This window comes from Triturus cristatus, chromosome 1_2 (assembly GCF_964204655.1).
Source record: "Triturus cristatus chromosome 1_2, aTriCri1.1, whole genome shotgun sequence".
Lineage (NCBI taxonomy): Eukaryota > Metazoa > Chordata > Amphibia > Caudata > Salamandridae > Triturus > Triturus cristatus.
Genome location: NC_140580.1, coordinates 855,163,365 through 855,185,308, shown reverse-complemented (window position 1 = coordinate 855,185,308; position 21,944 = coordinate 855,163,365). Strand labels below are relative to the sequence as shown.

General features: G+C 45.6%; 1 protein-coding gene across 14 annotated transcripts in view; it reads left to right on the top strand.

The window, feature by feature from the left end:
- The window catches only part of UBR4 (ubiquitin protein ligase E3 component n-recognin 4), a 1,980,383-nt gene that overhangs the window by 1,028,409 nt on the left and 930,030 nt on the right, over positions 1 to 21,944 (top strand). For all 14 annotated transcript variants that reach the window (XM_085609056.1, XM_085609055.1, XM_085609054.1 and 11 more), the window contains exon 45: positions 10,207 to 10,378. In XM_085609056.1, coding sequence (XP_085465182.1) covers positions 10,207 to 10,378 — 172 coding nt within the window. The remainder of the gene's footprint in view (positions 1 to 10,206; positions 10,379 to 21,944) is intronic.

Here is a 21,944-nt window from a genome sequence, read left to right as displayed (position 1 = left end):
CACCCGCACAATGCAAGGTCTATGGACGCCACAGCAAAAATTGCTCCACATCAACCATCTGGAGCTCTTGGCGATCTTTCTAGCCCTAAAATCTTTCCAAAAACAGATTTCGGGCAAAGCAGTCCTCATTCGCACAGACAACATGACTGCAATGTATTATATCCAAAAACAGGGGGGGACACACTCTCCCCAGCTCTCCCGCTTAGCCCAGAGCATATGGAGATGGGCAATTCCCCAAAACATCTTTCTCCTGGCACAACACGTTCCAGGCGTACAAAACACCATGGCAGATCTGCTCAGCAGACAAACGCAACAACTACACGAATGGGAACTGCATCCACAAGTTCTTCAGCCATTCTTCCAACAGTGGGGGCATCCTCAGATAGACCTCTTCGCCACCCACGAAAACAAAAAATGCCCAAGCTTCGCCGCCAGATACCCACACCCATTGTCCAAGGGCAATGCGATATGGATGAACTGGTCAGGCAGATTTGCATACGCCTTTCCACCTCTCCCACTAATTCCATTAGTGGTCAGGAAGCTACAACAGCACTCCCTCACACTCATTCTGGTAGCTCCGACGTGGGCCAGGCAGCCGTGGTACACCACGCTACTACAACTATCAGTGGTACCACATCAAAAACTGCACCTATCCCCATGCCTCCTAACCCAGAACCATGGAGAAATCAGGCACCCGGACCCAGCTCAGCTCAACCTGGCGATCTGGCTCCTGAAATCCTAGAATTCGGATACCTTAACCTTCCCCCTGATTGCATGAACATCATCATGGAAGCCAGACGTCCTACCACTAGAGCATGTTATGCCGCAAAGTGGAAAAGATTTGTTATTTACTGCCGTAACAATACAATCAACCCTTTAGATGCATCCATACAGCACATCATATGCTATCTGCTCCATCTTCACAGGTGTAACCTGGCATATTCATCCATACGCCTACACCTAGCAGCGATCGCTGCTTATCTACAAAACAGACAGCATTTATCACTCTTCAGAGTGCCCGCTATTAAAGCCTTCATGGAAGGCCTTAAACGAGTAATTCCTCCCAGGGCACCACCTTCCCCTGTATGGAATCTAAATTTAGTTCTTACACGACTAATGGGTCCGCCCTTCGAACCAATGCATAAATGCGAGCTACAGTTTCTCACCTGGAAAACAGCTTTTCTCGTAGCTATCACTTCCCTTAGAAGGGTTGGTGAAATACAAGCGTTCACTATACAGGAACCCTTCATACAAATACATCACAGCAAGGTCATACTTCGCACAAATCCGAAGTTCCTGCCCAAGGTCATTTCCCCCTTCCATCTCAATCAATCGGTGGAATTACCTGTCTTCTTCTCGCAACCTGAATCTGTTGCAGAAAGAGCCTTACACACACTCGATGTAAAAAGGGCCTTGCTATACTACATACAAAGAACGCAACCCTTCAGGAAGACTAAACAATTGTTCGTCTATTTCTCTCCACCACATAAAGGCAACCCCATTTCTAAATCAGGGATAGCTAGGTGGATTGTAAAATGCATACAGATTTGCTACCAAAAGGCTAAAAGAACATTATCTGTTCCGCCTAAAGCCCATTCTACAAGAAAGTTAGGGGCTTTTATGGCCTTTCTAGGGAATATACCCTTAGATGACATCTGCAAAGCAGCCACATGGTCTACACCGCACACCTTCACAAAACATTACTGTGTAGATGTGCATTCCAAGCAGCAAGCTAGAGTGGGCCAGGCTGTACTAAAGACACTATTTCAAACCACTGCAACGGATACCGGTGGTCGCCGCTAGGGTTGGGTACTGCTATATAATCTATGCTAAGTGTACAATCTGCAGCTCATATGCCTCGAACGGAATATACTACTTACCAGTATGCATCTGTTCTTGGCATGTAGAGCTGCAGAGTTGTACACGAACACCCGCCTCCCCGGCTACCTGTATCCGTTCCAGTACATCTTATTTAGATACTACACACATGGGTTTCTCACTGTGATTACCAAGCTCCATCATTTCCCTGTTGGCGAAAAACAATCTGAGGATGGAGCCGAAGCCCATGCGCAGTACGGACCGAAGGAGGAGTCACCAAACTCGTGACTTCCAAAGACTGTCCAAGAAGAAAAACAAACTGCAAACATCCGGGCCCAACACCAGATGGCGATCTATGCTAAGTGTACAACTCTGCAGCTCTACATGCCAAGAACAGATGCATACTGGTAAGTAGCATATTCCTTGTGCCAATACCTAGCAGACTCAAGGTGTGGATGTGGTCGATATGATTGGATCTAAATGCATGTGACTTTGATCACGAGTGTGAGGTAAGGTGTGGATACAAAACATTCCCGGAGGTAGTCTTTGCAAAAAATACTAATTCCTCACCAGCAGAACCCAATGAGTCAGACTCCCGCCCTACCTCTTGGAACCGAGACCAACTGTGGAGTGCCCCAGGACTCCTCCCTCAGCCCCACCCTATTCAACATCTACATGGCACCCCTTCACAACCATCGTCCGAATCCAGGGGTTCAACATCGTGACAGACTCCGATGACTCCCAGCTCATCCTCTCTCTCTCTCTAATAAACCCAACATCACCAAATACAACTTTAAAGAATGGATTTAAGCCTTCGCCACCTGAACGAAGAACAGCTGCCTGAAACTCAACTCTGAGAAAATAGAAGTCCTCCTCCGGGGCTCCTTCCCCTCTGCATGGGATTATTCCTGGTGGCCCCTCGCACTAGGAAATACCCCCCGGACCACGCACCAAACCTTGGCATAATACTAGACTCATCGCTCACAATGAGCCGCCAGATCAGTGCCATATCCTCGACCTGCTTCAACACCTTCGCGCATGCTTCGAAAGACTTTCAGATGGATCCCACCCGAATCCAGAAAAACTGTCACGCATACGCTCATCAGTAGGAGACTAGACTACACTAGACTACATAGACTACAGAAACTTGCTCTACGCCAGAATCAATAAGAATCTTCTTCGCAAACTCTGGACTATCCAGAACACCACAGCCAGCCAGACTGATCCTCCACATCCCCCGCCGCAGCCACCTCACTCAACACCTAAGCGCTCTCCACTGGCTCCCAGTCGAAAGAAGAATAACCTTGAAACTCCTCACCCATGCATACAAGGCCCTGCACAACACGGGACCAACATACCTTCTCCTACCTCGCAGCAAAGACATGGAACGACCTCTCCCTCCAACAAGTTCTCACACTGTCCCAGTTCAGGAAGGACCTCACGACCTGGCTCTTCGGCCGACCCCTACACTCAACGGAGCTGTTTGCATTTGCCAAGGCTTGTTGGTGGTACTGCCTGCCACTGCTCTTCCTGCACTCGGTGACCAGTGTGGAACTGCTCATGGATGGCTCCTGTGCTCCTGCATCGTTGTCTGGTCTCCACAGCTGCTTCTTCAACCTCACCATGCTACATCAAGAACCTCCGACAAGGGCTGGTATTGTGCTCCTGTGCCTCCTGCTTACCTCCAGGTGGTTTGGACACTGTTCCCCTCTACTTTCAGATTCTTCTCGTTTGGATCCCACGTCCTGGTTCCACCAGCCTGGTGCACGAGACTCTAGTTGCTGATCCTTAACGATTCCCCATTGGCTTCTATGAGCAGTTCCAGCACCACTTCACCCCTATGCTCCCGGGCTCCCTGTTGTAGGTATCCTGGTCCCCTGAGTATCCACGGGTGGGGTGACTCACCAACCTTCCTTGATCCAAGATGTTCCTTCGGGGTCCTTTTTTGAAGGGTCCTAGAACCATAATAATCCAACCGCGACTTAACCTGTGTTATTCTATGGCCGTCACCCAGTGTAACCACTATGCACCCGGGCGCCTTGGGGTCAATGTCTACACACCTTGGATGGTTTCGTGCTTCCCCTGGGGTCCACCATTCTAGGGTATTTGTCCCATTTTCGTAATCATTCTACTATTTAAGAATATGGTTTGCCCCCCACGTATCCCTTGTATTTCCCTATTCTACTTGCCTATTTCTGAAGTATTTCTTGTATGTATTTGATATCTCCGGGTAGGAGATATACCAAATTAGTGTCTAGTGTGTACTAATAAATACAAAGTATTTCTATACTCAGCTGGTGTTGTTCTTTCTTATGTGTAAGCTTGCTGACTGACTGTAGTGGTAAATGCACCCGCTTTACACCCTCCTGAATAAGACTTAGCTGTCCTCCCCAGCTACCCCTTGAGAGCTTTGGTTTTCAGGGACCTAAACACTATCACTAAGAATTGCCTGGACTCAGTTCATAGTGCCTCACTATTTGTGGACTCTATGTACTGAGCCAGCCTCCTATAGCAAGATATATATACTGCAAATTTAGTTTGCAGAACTATTGTATCTGATAAACACCTAGCCGGAGATTCCTTATCTTCCAATACTCTCCAGGCACCAGACTGGATCGAGAAATGTTTGTACAGCAGCACCTCTGCGTGTCGGAAGTGGGCGTCGAGCGACTCCGTCGAGTGGGCGTCGAGCGACTCGTGACATAGTCCTCTGGATGTGAATTCAACAGAGTCCATATAAGCCCTCCTCCGACGCGCTGACATCAGTTTCTTCTTTTCTGCCCTTACAACGAGGATCCAATCAGTAGTTCCTCTGGCTGCTTTTTTGTTGTGTTTTTTGTTTTTTTGGCCTATCTTGATGATTTTGTCAAAAGGAACTGCCTTTTCTAGTCCTCTGGGTTTAAACCTTGTGGTCCTGTGGACAGCAAATATCAACCACAGACCCCATTCTACATGTATGTGGTTCTTAGGAGAGCACCATGACTCGGAGGAGTGCGACTCATGTCAGTGGCTTCGACTGAAGGCGGTGAAGGAATGTCGGATGAAGCTTCTTGCGGTGCAGTTGTTGCAGACTTCAAAGATGTCCCATCGGCTTCTGTCCTCTTCATGCTCCAAGGACCGACAGCAGTTCCGAACCAGGAGCCGTTCCTGTGGACGTCACTCTTACTCGAAATCTAAAGGTGAGTCTCTACGCAGGCGATCAAAGTCACGACGTTTATCGACTTCGTCACATGAGGTCTCCTAACCTACCCTGGAGGTGGGGTGACTCTGACCCAGATAAGAGAATATTACAACTCTCTATGGTTTCTTTGGGTGCTCACCTTCCCCTGGAGCGCCCTTAGGCCCCAAGGAGATGCACAACACAGTGACTGTGTCCTCGCGGGTGCCCTCTGCGTATGTCCAGTTACTGGATTCCAAATCTGTTCCGATTCTGGTGCACAGCCCTTTGGGGTTACCACCTTCGGGGTCTGGTCCTCCTGGCAACAACGTCATGGTCTGACCAAATGCCTTTGACTGTGTTGTCAGTGCCGCTCGATGCTCCACCAACTTTCAACTTGGACGCCGAGGAGTCACCTCTTCAGCGTCGGATGCTGCGTCGGTGGACCCGTCTGTCCGTGCTTCCTTCCTTCTGCTTTTCCTGCATAGGAACATGATGTTGGGGTTAATGGAGAGTTTTCAGCCTGTTTCTGATACAATTCAACCTCCTATAGAGTCTAGATGGTTAGATGACTTATTGAAAGCTAGTGGTTTGGAGTCTTCTCCGGCCTCAGACCTTCTGTCACCTCCTAGTTTGAGTACAGAAGGGGGCTCTTTTATAGCGAATATACTCCAGCGGGTTTCTACCATTCTGGAGATATCTCTTCCCTCTGTGGAATGAACAACAGATCCTTTACTTGGAGTCTTATTGCAGAACCAAATAGTAGAGTCAGTGCGTTCTTTTAGCGCGGCTCTTTATGATATTCTGTTGGGGGCCTAGTCTAAGCCTGAAACGGGGCCCCTGTGGATCAGTCATTTTTTCACAAACACCGGCAGGCCCCTGGAGATCCGAAGTGTCGTCTTAGGCATCAGACTCATCATAGTTTTGTGGTGCAGGCTGCCTTAGTGGTCAATTATTGATACATTCCCTGTTGTCCCCCCAGAAAGGGAGGCCAGGAAATTGGATAGCTGTGGCAGGAATATTTTTGCCTCCACTAGTTCGGCACTGCATTCTCTCAATGCCTCTTGTGTCCTTGGACGCTACTCCGATGCATAACGGGACTCAGTAGATCGCCTGCTGCACTCCCTTCCGGAGGAGACACGGATCTTTCTCATCCCATTGGTATGAGACAGCTGGCAGGTGGCTAAACTGATTATTCATTGTAGTATGGACACTACTGAGTGTGTTTGTTGGGTAATGGCCTCTTCAGTAGCACTCTGTCGTCATGCCTGGTTGTGCACTTCGGATTCTCAGATGCAGTTTGGACTACTTTGTTCAATATGCCTTTTCCTGGCACATGCCTTTTTGATGCACATGCTGTCTCTGCTTTACGGAGATTCAGAGCCAGTTGGGGTGCAGCTGAGTCTTAACCTTGCTGACAGTTTCCTGGTTTTCTTGTAATGGTTTATATGATGAAACCTTCCGTTTCAGTATGAGCCATTCATGGGGCGACACCCATTGGCTTTTCCTTTCAAACTTCCCTTTATAGGGTGATATCCAGTGAGGTATTCCTGCTTGCTGCAGGTAATTTTGTTCAATTGCGGTCGCTGACCAGTTACGTTTCCAGTAATCTGCAACATATGTGATTTTGTAACTTCATGCACACCCATACTGACCGTTTGTTTTGCTGGAACTGGGTTTCTTTTTCTATCATGAGTATTTAGAGTTGTGTGGATGGACTGTGACCTTGTTCCCTGCTCTGCAGGGATTATCCTTAGTATACCTTGTGGGCACTTTGGGTTTTCCTCTGTTTGCTTAAGTTTCCTTATCTGAACTTCAGTTATCTATGTTTGAACATGGTGCGTTAGTAACCACGCTACGCACCAGTTAAATGTTCATTTCTCCTCCTTTTAGCCATGGGGTATTTTTACCATTCACTATCTTAGTTCCATATGAGATGTTTTGGCGAGAGATGCAGAATCTGTTGCTGGACAGGATTTAGTCTTGACCTGGACTTTTTATGGCAGTTTGTTTTGCTTTGTTTTGGCAGCAAGTATTTTTTGACAAGAGGCTATGAGTGGTGAAGGTCTGTCTAATGCAGTGTTTCAGATCTCACCTCTGCCTAGAGATGTCCTTTGTTTGGTGCAACTGTCCTTTTCACCTTTCTCTTACTCCTTTCTGAGAGGATGTATTTTCTTCTAGTATCTGCTTTATATTTCTTGCTTTCCATAGACATTGGTCATTTAGCAATTCTGGTTGCAATAAGGGCATTTTCTTACTGTCTGGTTTTTCCTAGATGTCGCCATCTTACTCCTCATTGTTGATGATTGGTGGCTAATTTTCATCTAAGATTTCCTTCCGGAATGTGTTACTTTAACGTTATAGTTCCTGTCTCAGTATTTAAGGAAGTAGAGATCTTCCTTACATTCCTTTCCCTGGAGGTTTGTTTCCCTCCTAATGGGGTGAGAGAGATTTTGTCCCTTAAAGGCCTATTAAACATTTTCTACCTTAACTATGAATTTTGTCTATTTGGACAAATTTGTTTCTTCTCCTTCCCTTTTTTCCTTCAGAGAATGAGGTCTGTATTCCCTTACTTAGTGAAGGATACATTGTGTCTCAGGTTAGGACATTACTTTCTTGCCTCAGTCCTTGTGGTGGCTCTGTCACTGCCATCCACCTTTCCGTTTCCTAAGGCTTTCTACCTTCATGATGGTGATGCTTCAACTCTTGTTGATTGTTAGTCAGATTTGGCTACCTGAAATCATTGATTGATAAGAGCCTTTCATGTGTTTGCCTTTATTCCAACTACAGCCTAATAGAACTTGCTGATGGTCTTATTTCCCTTTATGGCCGGAGTTTTTTTCAACTGCTGTTTTCTTGTTTTTTTTTTTTCTTTTTGGATAACCTCCTCTTGGTAGCTTTGTCATGCGGTGAGGTTTGCTTATATGCAATTGTCATGGTTATTCTGGTATGGGTGATGTTCCTCACACTCCCTCACTACTCCTACATAGTATTATGATTACTGGTTGTCTATATCTTTCTTTAAATGACTACTTCTATTATTAGAGGGTTTCTTGTTCCTACACTGGTTGGTCTCCCAGCCTCTCGAGCGAGGCTGGGGGTTCACTTCCTGATGGGGGCGAGGATACTCGTGGTATTCTGATGATCTTGTGTGCAGAGTGTATATTTCTATATTTATGTACATATTGATCATGTATATATGGGTAAATGTTACAAGTATGTCCATGATGAGTGTATTTCTGCTTTTCTTACTGTACTCCTTCTTGAGACTTTAGATCAACCTTGAACTGGTTGTTGCTATATGCATTTCTACTCCCTTATTCTAGGGACTCATGCGTTACGTAGTTCCAAAGGGTGGTTTTCTCTCTGCAGGGGTTTTGCCGTCTATTATACTTCTTTTTGCAATGCTTTTGTTAGGTGTTGTAGAGGTGTCTTTCTCTTGCACTCTTTCTCTCTCTTTTTGTGGGTGTGCTCAGAGAATCCTCTTCCTCTCTGTTCTCAGGGAGTGTTAGATTCCATGACCAAGGTCTATTCATTTAATTCAGTGATAGAGGTTAATGTCGTTGGCCCCTAAGTTTTCTTTATTTGTGGAGGATTAGGGTTAGATCACATTCTAGTTTCTATGTCATAGAGCTGATGTTCTCCTTCAGTGGCATGGATTGATGTCTGTGGCCTTCTAGCCTTGTACAGTTATGGGTTGATTGCCTTTGACAGCGATGCATAGTATTATTTTTATTAAATGTTTTCTCCCAACGCTTTCTTATCCCTCTGTTGTGGGTTATGTTGTCCACATGTTTTTCATGAGGAGCATCTTCTCTGCTTTGCATGTGATTCTTTAGACCGTTTAGTTACCATATGACCTGCGAGTCTTTTTTAGGGATCTTGTTTTAATAGTTCAGTTCACTGACCCACCTCAAAGGATGGTGTTGCCTGGGTTTATAATTCTAAGATAAGGAGTCTGCGCCTAGATGTCTCTATCAGATTAATAAGTTATCTACCTTCGGTAACACCTTATCTGGTAGAGATCTAGCCACGGATTCCTTAATGACTCACCCAGCCTCCCCGCTCAGGGAACTAATAGTACTGTTGCCCTACAGATCCCTTTTTGGCATTCTAATGCCTCTTTTCAGGTCTTTTATTTTGTTTATCAAAATGTTGTTTCTTTTTTGCACACTGTTTCCATATGCAGTCTCTAAAAGTGGCTCTGCGTTTTGAGTGCAAAAGGTAGTCACAGAAGAAACTGATGTCAGCTCGTCAGAGGAGGACTTGTATGGACTTCGTTGAAGTCCCATCCGAAGGACGTCACTCAACGCCCACTACTGACACGCAGATGTACTGCTGTACAAAATTTCTGTATCCAGTCTGGCGCCTGGGGAGAATTCTAAGATAAGGAGTCTGCGGCTAGAACCTGTCTCTACCAGTTCAGGCGTTACCGAAGATAAGTAACTTATTCTATAAGCATAGTAGCACCAGGTTTGCTTTAATAGCATTAGACACGCAGCATTATTAACATTTTCATGATTACTTTTATTTACGCCCTCGTTACAAGGAGGGGAGAGGAATAATTCATCAATCATCCTCCGTATTCAATCCTACATCTCACAAAGATGAATTAATGCTACCCATACAGTCACCACTTATGATGGGCCCTATGATAAAGCATGCCATAAAAGTGGGTGCAGGCGTTGCATACAGTTATAAGGGATTGTTTAGAAGGAGGTGACTGTATGTCTGGCATTAATCAATTTTTTGCGTTGTATACCTCTGTTTGCAAGTATGTGTTTAAATGAGGAAGGTGGTTGAGGGATCAATGATTTATTAATTGTTGATAGAATCACGCTGAAACAGTCTTCTATAGAATGTATAAGCATTTTTTAATACAGAGTCAGCCATGGTTAAGCTGCATTGTCTGCCTTTTTAAAACAGCAATAATTTTAAGACACTGTGTCTACCTCTTAATCTTTGAGGGACACTTATTATATACAGGCCTGCCTATTAAGAGGCTGTTTACATGTTGTTTAAATTGCATTTCCCTAGTATTGGTTTGCCAATTCAGTCATAGCCTGGTTAGCCTACTCCCCTATTGTCATGGCAGTCTCTTGGAGGGTCTCTGCATGATAAAGGGTATTACTCTAACCAGCAAGTGACTATATAATAGATGGACGTGCTGAAGAACATTTGCTACAGGCAGGTCATGTTTTTTCTGAGTCTCTGCTATCTGTTTTCTACAGTTCAAACGGAGGGAGCAAGACCTCACCGGCTCTTTGTCAATGGTCTGAGGTGATGAACCATCCAGGATTAGTGTGCTGTGTTCAACAGACCACAGGGATCCCACTGGTTATGATGGTGAAACCAGACAGTTTTCTTATTCAGGAGATTAAGACCCTGCCTGCCAAGGCCAAGGTGAGTGACCATAAATTAGTAAGATCAATAAATGATCAGTCGTGTATTCTGTGTTAGCAAGGGGGAAGGCTATGTGACCGTAATATGATGATTAGGTTCTCCTCGGGATGATCCAAAAAACCTCCCTAATGTTGGCTATATTTTCCTGGGCGAAGCAGTAATGAAGCATCCTAATGTACCGGGTGGGGGAACATTTTGTGGCAACATGCATTGTAAGACAGGAAGTCCTTTGTGTGATTTTGTGAAGATGTGGCTCCCTAGACAGTTCATTTTTCTCAAATCCATCCATATTTTGCTACAGGGGGGTCAATAGTCTGCAGCCCCATTGGAGCTACCTACCCTCTTTTGAGAGAGATCACTAGAAGAGCCATGCCCTGCTGAGAGGAGGCTCCCCAAAAAGTGTAATCCCAACTTGAATGAGGGTGAAACCCCTTCACTGTTTTGTTTCGTATTGTGGCAAAGGGCACATACATTTTTGTATGTGTGTGTGTATATATAATTATTTGTTGTGTCGGGGTTCCCCATCCTTAAATTGCCATGTACACATTTATCTGACCTCAGTGAAATGCTGGCAGTCACCTAGCAACTTCAGGTTTGTTTGCGCTAGTCCAGTAGGCAGACAGGACTCTCCAGACATGTAATATCTACCTGCAACAAAGCCCCCAAAAGGTGTCACAATGTCTCACCTGTCCCGATTGTCTGTGTGTACTCATCATCCCGCTCTCTTCCATCTCAATACAGCTGTTCTCACTGATTCATTAGATCTCGCGATTATAGGAGGCGACATTAAAAGCCCCAAAAATTTAAAATTAGATTGAACTGAACCACATTGGGATTTACATCATCTTCATATCTTCTTGCCTCCTTCGCAATAGCTACTGGCTTAAGTGACATCTGGCATCATTACAACCATGAGACAAGGTGTATTCCTATTTTTCGGGGGGTCAGAAGACTTGTCCTGGCTAGCGAGGACGATAAACCAACAAGAGAAGAGTACTTGACTTAGGATAAAACATCCACCTCCAAGCATCCATCACCTATAAATCTACTCCTCAAATATAAACTGGCTGGACAATAAAACATCTGATAACGATCTTTTGGTTTACTTTCAAGGCTTCGATCTCATCCTGCTACAAGAAACCTGGTTAGAAGAACCCTTCCATTTATCTGGTTACAAAATCCATCATACTCCAGCAGTGAAAGGCTCGAAATTTGGACATCTAATGGGTGGTCTAACAATTTACTCATCAATAAAAACAATAACAGCGACTGAAGATGTTGACACCTTCACATCCTCCACCAATGCACTTAAAGCACTCAGAGTGAGTATACGGTACGGAAATACTATACAACAAATACTGCTCCTAAACATCTATATACATCCTCATAACGAAATAAAGAGTCAAAATGGTGGAAGCAGAAATTACATGGCTACTCTCTGAAGAACCAACTTCAAATCTACTGCTGACAGGTGACTTCAACATGCACCTAATGCGGCCACAGATGAGGGATGAGCTACTCGAGGAACAACACACCGCCTGGAATATTCCTTGTTAGGAGCGGAGTACCAAGAAGCAACAATCAGCACTCGCTAGGAACTTCGTCAAGGATCAGGAACACCTAAGCTTTGTGGCACTAAATGGGCGTTTCCCAGGAGATCAGCCCCCGGCGGCAACATTTCACAGCACAATCTCTAGCACATTAATATACTACACCTTTGTATCTTTATCACTCTTCAGTAGGATTACAGGTTTCCAGGTAGGGACCCAAGATCAAAGCGACCACCAGCCACAGGAAATCTCAGCAAGACAGGAACGCACGCTCGATGGCCCTCTTGGCCAAGAGAGCCATATCTTCCTGCTGGAAAAGGGCCTGATGATCCTCCGACATGCGGTGGTATTGCAGTGGCATGGCTGGAGGGGTAGTCTTGAAGGGGAGGGAGTAGCCCCTTTGGACTATTTGCAAAGCCCATCTGTCCCACGTGATGGTGTGCCAGTGGGGGAGGTGATGGCTAATCCTGCCACCCACTGGCGTTTGATGGGCCTGAAAGGTCCAGACTAGGAGGGTCTGGAGGCTGCTGCGGGGGGAGAGGGGAGGGGTTGGTGGACTGGACCAGGGGTCAGGTTAAAGGGTCACCTGACCCCTCATCATCCTCTGGGTGCCATTGTGGTTGAAAAGGGACTCCAGAAGTGAACAGGGGCATTAAAACCCCACCTGGCGACAGGTCCGACGTCGCCGGTCCGGCTCCGTGTCCACGTCGGGATGGAGGCTGGGGACAACGCCGGCCAGGCGGCCGACCGGCGTCGAATGCAGTAGTGGTGCAGTCGGAAGTGACGTCGGTGGAGACGTAACGAGGTCAACCGGCACCAATTCGGATCCTGGCCTGGATCCAAGGGGGGCCTGCGGCGCCAGAGCTGCCAGCAGCAAAGACCTAGGCCCCCCAACTGAGTCCGCGGGGCCCGAAGGCGCGCCGGCGGGATCGGTCACCCAAAGATGGCATGCATCGCCTTGTAGAGTGTACGAAGCTGGGCGGGAGTCACTCCGGGTCCCGGAAAGGGAGGGAGACTGAGTCAACCTTTCGGGCTATGCATGTGGAGCCGCGAGAGGGGTCTCGTCGGCTTGGCCGACCGACAAGGAGAAGTCTAAGAGTGACGATGCTTCTTCGACTTCTTCTTATGCTTCGACTTATCCGTCCCAGAGTGTGAAGACTTTGATGATTTTGAACCGGAATGGTGGTGGCTCTGTGACTGGTCCCTCAACCTCCCTCTCGACCAGGACCTCGAACGGCTCGGAGCAGACTGCCGGTGTTCAAGCAGCTTTCGGGACCTCTCCCGCAAAGCCTTCGGCACCATCGACCGTCAGTCGGAGCACGCTTGAGGTCTTAGTCGCGCTCCAGGCAAAAAAGGCACACGCAGTGCGGATCCGTCACCGACCTCATACGATGACAGGAACCTCAGGCCTTGAAACCGGGCATCCCTCTTGGACCTTTTCAGAGTCGAAGACTCGAAATAAAGAAGTCTACAAAAGTCGAGAAAAAGTTAGTCAAAATATGACTGATGTACCACTCTTCCCGGATCTGTGCTGGCTGGTGGGAAAAAAGAACTGACATCCGCGTGCGAGGGGGTTCGTCTAAGTAGCTGCCACGACGTCATCCCGGCGACCACGACGCAGACGACGGACGCGGAGCCGACCAACGCCATCTTCCGATGCACAGAGGTACTGCTGATGGGGAAAAAAAACGTTCTGGATCCAGTCTGACGCCTGGGGGTAATTCTAAGCTAAGGAATCTAGAACTAATGTTTCATACAGATATATAGTTACCGAAGGTAACTTGTGCATCTCCACTAGACCAACCTACTGAGGACCCTGTGTCTATATATAAGGACAATTTCAGGAGGATCAAATTCAAAACCAACCAACTTTATGAACTACTGGCCTCAGCGAAGTAATTCTGGGAACAAAGGGATGAGACTGACATAAATGAGAACGCATTGGGAACAATTCATTAAAGCATTAGGAGCAAAGCACACGGCAAGCGCTCTTCCAGCCTTATCGACAAACAGACCTTAAGACCAACACTTTCTTATCACTAAAACTCAAAATCTCCGTAATCTCAAAAAAGCAATAAACAAAACATTATGCAGGCTTCGGAGTACAGGGCAGGATCCGAGTTTACAAAGGGAGCTAGCGCAACTTGAAGCAGAAAAGAAAAAAAATCTGCCAGGCAAAAAGGGATTCGGATGAAAAACTGTGGGCTAGACTGTTACATGACTCAAAATCAAACAGCGCAAGTTTCTGGCGCTCAATAAACAGCCTAGCCAATCCGAGCGCTCCAAGAATCAACTCGCACCTGACAGAGGGAGCTTGGGCCTCTCATCTGCTTCATCATTTCAGTCCTGATCAGAAGCAGAGCACACGCTATACCCTTGAGGCAATCCCTTCAAATCAAAATGTTATGCCTGGAAATGACCATCTTTCCTTAACAACTCACCAGATCAAGGCCAGGATAGCTAAAGGCAAGCAGGGGGGCGCCCTGGGCCCTAATGGGATTCCACCAAGCTTATTAAAAAAAGACCCAGAATATTGGGCTTCCAAATTGCTACCGTTGTTTGCTCAAATTGCAGGAGGAAACACTATCCCGGACTCTTGGAGGCGTCAATCATATCCCCAATATACAAGAAGGGGGACAAGAACTTAGCAAACAGCTACAGGCTTGTGGCTTTAATCTATAGCGAGGCAAAATATTACGCTGCCCTACTTCTGGAAGACCTCAGTGCCTGGACAGACAAAAAATCAATTATGCCCATCAACCAAACGGGCTTTTGTAAAAGCATGGGAGCAACTACAAACATACTTGCCCTGTCCCTAATGGTAGATGGGGTGAAATTAGCAAAACGCCCCCTATTCATGTGTTTCATTGACTATTCGTCAGCGTTTGATAAAATCGGCGGGAGAAACGTAAGGCACAAGCTCAAGGATGAAAAAATACCATCTGTTCTCCTTAACCAGTTAATACTTCTCCACAAAAATACTTCAATTCAAGTCAAGCTAGGAAATGGTAAGTTCCTGTCTCGGAAAATCCCAACAACCTTGGGGCTCAAACAAGGGTGCGTCTTGCTCCTACACTTTTTAACTTGTACTTGTCTGATCTATCGTCTTAACTTGAAACCTGTAACTTGCATGCGCCAAATATGGGAGGGCTGCCACTCTCCAACCTCCTGTATGCAGATGTCCTCATGCTGGTTAGTCAAACCCCCATTGGCCTTCAACATGTATTAGACATAACCAGTGGATATTCAGCAAACTGATTTAACCATCAACTACAACAAAACAAAGGTAATGAGGATTCATCTAAGAAAGAAAACATCTAACTTCCGCTGGTACCTGGCTAACTCAACAATAGAAGTAGTCGACCAATACAAATACTTAAGAAGAATAATAGACAATAGAGGCACACTTAACTCACAAAAAGATGTTATCAAAAGAAGAGGCAACTCTATTGCTGCAGCAATTAAATCTATCAAACATAAAACTACAGGCCCAAATCTTACTCCACTTTTACAAGTCTGGCAAGCAAAGCTCATTCCGGCAATCGCTTATGGGAGTGAGTGCCTGAGGGGAAGAGATGCGGCCATATTAGACAGAACTGTCTCAAGAGTGGCCAGAATGATCTACCTAAGTATGTTTAACTGGCCCAAATAAGTTTAGAATTTGGCCTACAAAGCCAGTAATTAGCCCTCAAAGGAGCTTATGTCAAGAACTGGTACAGGATCAAAAGGGCCGAAGCAGGAACATTAAATTCCTACCTATGGAACGAAATACATCGAAAGAGGGACTGCGCAGCTATGAGCTATCTGATAGCATCAGAAGAGCGTCTGGGCCTGGAGGAACTCTGGGCGGCCTCAGGGTCCTACCATTGTTTTAACCCCTTCGCTGCTAGGCCTCCCCCTGCGTCCTTTTCTTCCAACATCACGGAGATTCTTAAGGTACCTAGGGTTTGTGGATTCCCCTGGAGGGGTCTCAGAATTTTTGGGGGGAAAAATTGTAAAAAAAAAAAGGGCTGCAAATGAAAGCGTCTGGGGCTTTTCCCTGCAAATGGTATCACCATTTTCCCAGCTTTTAGGGAATGAAAGACTTTTGTCAGAAAACCAACATTTTTCACACAGTTTAGGCATTTTTCTGGGACATAGCCATTTTTTTAATATAGAAAAGTAGACAAAATTCTGAATTCAGCAAGGGGGCATTTGTGTAGATCCTTCAAAAAACAGTTGTCATGGCACACATCCCTGTGTGCCATGCCCACCACCTACACTGCCCTGGCATACATCAGCCACCCCTCAAGCTGGGTGCCCTATGCCAGTGGAGCAGGAGCCCTGTGCCCCTACAGTACCCAGGTCCATTCCTAGGCACTGTAAGTGCAGTACTGCCATTTAAGAGTACATGGTGCTGAGAGCTCGTCAAACACGAACTCTACAGCACCATAATGGCAACACTGAAGACTGAGAAGTTTGGTATCAAACTTCTCAGCACATTAAACCCGCACTGATGCCAGTGTGGAATTTAATGTACCAAGCACCCCAGAGGCCCAGAGGACATCTTAGAGATGCCCCCTGAAACCTAACCTACAATCCACGTCTGGTTTGAGAGGCTGCCTAGGCTGCCACACAACAGACATGTTGCTGGACCCCTAGGTAGGAGAGCCCCTGCTCTCCTGGACCTGCAACAATGCACATCCTGGGCGAGGCGCTAGATCTCCTCACCCAGGATGGGCAGGGGGAATCTTCAAAGGCATGCCGCCTCTGAGCTTCCCCTGGCCACTGCAGCCCCCCACTCTGGCGGGAAGCTTGGCTGGGAACCCCAAATAAGGACGGGGGATGTGCCAGCCTGCCAACCCCACCCCTCAGGTGGGGGAAGCAAGGTGAAGCACATCTCCGGGCGCTCGCTATCTTGAAGATGGGAGGCCCTACCCAATCAGGACTAGGCTACTGCCCCCCTCCCACAGGAGAGTGGCAAAATAGGGGGTGTACCCACCCCAGGGACCCATTGGTCCCTGCACTGTACCTACCTGTAACGCCCTTAAATCTAGCATTTAGAGGCACCCTGAACCTTCCTTCCCCAGATTCCAGATTCCACAATACAAAGAAGAGCAAGAAGAAAGAAAACCTGCCCTGCAGCTGCTAAGAGGAAGACACCAACTGCTTTGGCCCCAGCCCTACCGGCCTGTCGACCCTCGAACCTGCTCCTGCTCCAACCCGGCATCTCTTGTGGCCAGCAACCTCACAAACCCCGGAGGACCTGGCTACCTTTTGGCTCTAAGCCCCTGGGACTCCCATGAGTAGAGGCTCTACTCAAAATCTGCTTCTAATCCCTGGCATCAGCCCGGAACCGCGAACCCTTCACTCTCTGCACCCGCCAAGCCTGGCCTGTGCCGGAGTGAACAAAGACCACGAGGACGACCCCACGGCGACTGTGACCCTGAGTCTGGCACCCCAGGACTTCCCTCGATGCTCCTGACGACGCCTGTAGCCTCAGAACCAGGTGCCCCCCCAACCGCGATCAACAGAGGGTAAGATTTCCCGAAACCAAAAGGCACCCCTGCCCCCCGCGGCCCCCTGTGCCCAACCCCGGGATACCTACCTATCCTCCAACTACCCAACTTACAACTCGAACTGGTAGTGGCACCTGAAGAATCTTCGTCCCCGAGCTTGCAGTCTTTTCCAAACCTGAGCTTTCCCATTGAAATCAATTGAGCGCCCGAAGGCTCAAAAGCACCCTGCACCCAGCCGCCCGAGTGGCCCTGGCAGTGTAACCTCTACACCTATCTACTTCCCCATTTGCCCTGAGCAAGTGACAAGGAGCCCAGCTCCCACAGCCGCGTGGCCTGCTAGTCAGCAGCCACCAACCAAGGCCCCCCTGCCTCCCATAGGATAACATTGGGCCTAACTCTCTGCACCCGGCTGCCCCTGTGCCGCTGAGGGTGTAACAACTGTACCTACCTGACCCTGGGAGACCCCAGAGTCTATGCCCAGAACCTTAACTCTGCCAGTCGAGTGCTTACCTTAAAGCTGATAACTCAATTTTCTCCATAGGGTAACATTGACTGGTTTTTCCTGAAATTTCTTCTAAGTGTGGACTTTTCAAAACTTAAAATATTCACCAAAAATCAGCCGAGTAACGAAAACGAAAATACTCACCTGCTATTAGGTGAGCTCCCAGTGCTTGATCTTGGTACCCAGAACTGACTCTGAAAAATACTCACAACTGTACTTACCAGTAACCCAATTTTCTTCCATAGGAAACCATTGACTGTTTTTCTGTGAAATTTATTCTAAGTGTCGATTTCTGCAAACGTTAAATATTCTTTAAAAATCGTATAAATTGTGAAAGCGTAATTACTTACCTGTTTTGGATAAAGGTCCCAGTACTGAGTCTTGGCACCCAGTACTGGATTACAATAGTAACGAGAACATACTATACCTGCAACTTGAATTTTCTTCCATAGGATATCATTGACGGACTGAAAGTGTCAACTTTTAAAATAGCAAAATATGGTCTAAAAATCATAACAGTAACTAAGTCGACTTTCATCACTTGATTCTAAGTACTGACCCAGGACTGAATCTAGGATCTAGTCCTGGGATCCCAAAAATAATCCTAAAAGTAATCTGTTGCAAATAACTTGAAACTTCCATTGAACTCAATGCATGATTGTGTTTAAAATTGTGTTGCCTATTGCAACCACGTGTAACTTTCTACAAAAGTCAATTGCATATTGCAAAAGTATTTATATAAAGCATCTCATCCTGAGAAAGTATATTTTAATACCTATTGTTGGTTCTAAAATAAAACAAGTATATATATTTTTATATATAAACCATTGGCCTAGAGTTCAGTTATTGAGTGTGTGAGACCATTTGCTGAGTGTGTGCAACAAATGCTTTACACTGTCCTCTGCTACTGCCTTACTGCTCGACCAAGCTACCACTTTAGAGAGTAAGGTTATATCTAACTTTAAACACACCAAATTCTTGAAAGAAAGGGGGTCCAAGGGTACATATATTTAAAGACCTGCAAGAAATAATACCCCTAACACAGTATATGTTCAACACAATAAATTTCTTGGGTCTGATGCATTTTTTCTAAAAAAATGGCAATCCAGGAAAAGAAAAGATGCAAGAAGGAAGATGAAGAGCAAAAGAAGTGTCTCTTCGATAGAGGTCTAATAGGGGAAGGAATCCCTTTTAGGACGAATGCCCTCACTCACCAAAAGGTGACATGCTTCATCATCTGGGCTTTCTCCTCCCAGTGGGAAATCCTAGTCCCACTGAGGGCTACAACCTCCTCTCTAAGAGGAAGGAGCTCTGGGATGTTTTGATTTATAAGCCTCACAAAGGATGCTAAAATCCCAAATGTAAAGAATGGTGATATGGGGGTGCAGCGCGAAAAATCAAAAATAGAGAAAAAGTGAATCTAAAACTGCCTAGTGCAGATGAAAAGAAAACTTTATTGGCTCATCTGTACTGACAGGTCTAAAACGCAGTGTTTCAGCACTATAGAATTAAACTGCTAGAATGGAAGGGTCGACATGTTTCAGCCATTGAACCTCTGACTAGTAAGTATTGGCTTTCTTCAGGACCAATAACAACGCTGCTGCAATGAGTGAAAAATAATATAAAGTGTGTACTTAGTAAAGAACAGTGATCAGCATCGGTATCACTGGAACTTGTCTAAACAAAGAAAGAGACACAGGAAAGAACAATTATTCTTCAATCAACCAAAACTTTAAAAACTTTTCTTTTCCTTCACGAGAATGACACACTCATCAATCCCCAATTGCAGTAACAGTATGCAAACAATTTCACTCACCCGTATAGTTGGACAAGTGAACCCACCTCAACCTGGTCACAAACTCAGGAAGGGGAGCCCCGCTCTGTGAATTTAAACAGGAAAACCAAATTATGGTAAATCAGACAAGCTGAATTCTAAAACAAAGAAAAGAGAGGGTAAGGCTGTCTCAAACCAAATCACCAGAGTGGAAATCTCTATAACGAGATGTATATGTAGCTTCTTGTATTTATTTAGCAAGGGAAAATAACTAACAAAGTTAAATCCATTTGTGCCAAGTATGTATTATGCTATATGATCTAAAGACTGCACTGATGATATCAATCTCATGTGAGGGGACGAAGAAGAAATCAGGCCTCAGTACATTGGGACACACCAGTAGCACCCAGGACATTACGCAGCATGGTTCAACCACCAGTACAACCAGGGACCAGTCAGGATGCAACCTAGTCATGAATCTGAGCCAACACCATCTCACTCCAACTGAGACATCAGCATTAGAGAAAGGTTTAGGCTTTGTTCCTACTTACACTGGTGATGCATTTGTAATCAGACAAGAATTGGCTGGTTTTTTTCGCAAAATACGCCCGAGAGCTTTTTTTGAAGGCAAAGATGCTACAGATCAGTCTGCAGATATGAAGAACACTGGTCTGAGACCACGTTCTACTTTCAATCCTCCTTCACACATGGTACCTACTGAGGTTACGACATTTGAAAAAGCTGTTCTACAAGATGTAGAACACCTGCTCAAAGAAGACACAAGACTATATCATAATTTACCCAAACAAGAACAATGGGCATTACGACAACTGGCCAACAATGAAAACATTGTTATAAAGGCTGCAGATAAGGGAGGTGCTATCGTGATTCTTGATAGCACCACCTACAGGGCAGAATGTCAAAGACAGCTAAATAACAGAGATGCTTACAGACCATTGAAAATGGATCCCACCAAACGTTTGTCTAAAGAAATCAAAACGATGGTGGATGAAGCCAAAGAACAAGGGTGGATTACAGATCATGAAGAGGCATTTTTGTTAGCATTACACCCGGTGGTTCCTTACTTTTACGTACTTCCAAAAGTACACAAAGATACGGATTGATGAGTGTGTCATTCTCGTGAAGGAAAAGAAAAGTTTTTAAAGTTTTGGTTGATTGAAGAATAATTGTTCTTTCCTGTGTCTCTTTCTTTGTTTAGACAAGTTCCAGTGATACCGATGCTGATCACTGTTCTTTACTAAGTATACACTTTATATTATTTTTCACTCATTGCAGCAGCGTTGTTATTGGTCCTGAAGAAAGCCAATACTTACTAGTCAGAGGTTCAATGGCTGAAACATGTCGACCCTTCCATTCTAGCAGTTTAATTCTATACTGCTGAAACACTGCGTTTTAGACCTGTCAGTACAGATGACCCAATAAAGTTTTCTTTTCATCTGCACTAGGCAGTTTTAGATTCACTTTTTCTCTATTTTTGATTTTTCGCGCTTCACCCCCATATCACCATTCTTTACATTTGGGATTTTAGCATCCTTTGTGAGGCTTATAAATCAAAACATCCCAGAGCTCCTTCCTCTTAGAGAGGAGGTTGTAGCCCTCAGTGGGACTAGGATTTCCCACTGGGAGGAGAAAGCCCAGATGATGAAGCATGTCACCTTTTGGTGAGTGAGGGCATTCGTCCTAAAAGGGATTCCTTCCCCTATTAGACCTCTATCGAAGAGACACTTCTTTTGCTCTTCATCTTCCTTCTTGCATCTTTTCTTTTCCTGGATTGCCATTTTTTTAGAAAAAATGCATCAGACCCAAGAAATTTATTGTGTTGAACATATATCTAACTTTAGCCTCTGCCAAACCTCTGGGGACTGTGGACTCTGTACACACTGTACCTGTTTGGGACCAGTATATACAGAGCCCCTTTCTCACAACCGTTACATCCGCTGGACATTTCTGGTTGTTGGGATATATAGGACTTGTAGGTTCACCAAGAACCCGACAAATCCAGAGTCAAAAACTGAGCAGCAATTTGCAATGGCTTTTTATTATGTACCGGGTATATAGCAATTATTGTGTGAAAATGTATACACGGAAAAATCGGTATGAAAGACACCTATGTATTTCTGAAATCGGAACAAATTATAGAGTTTAGAAACAGTAGATATTTGCACATTTTCAAAATTGGGAATACTCATACTAGCTTGAGAATTATCGTTCATTTTTCAAA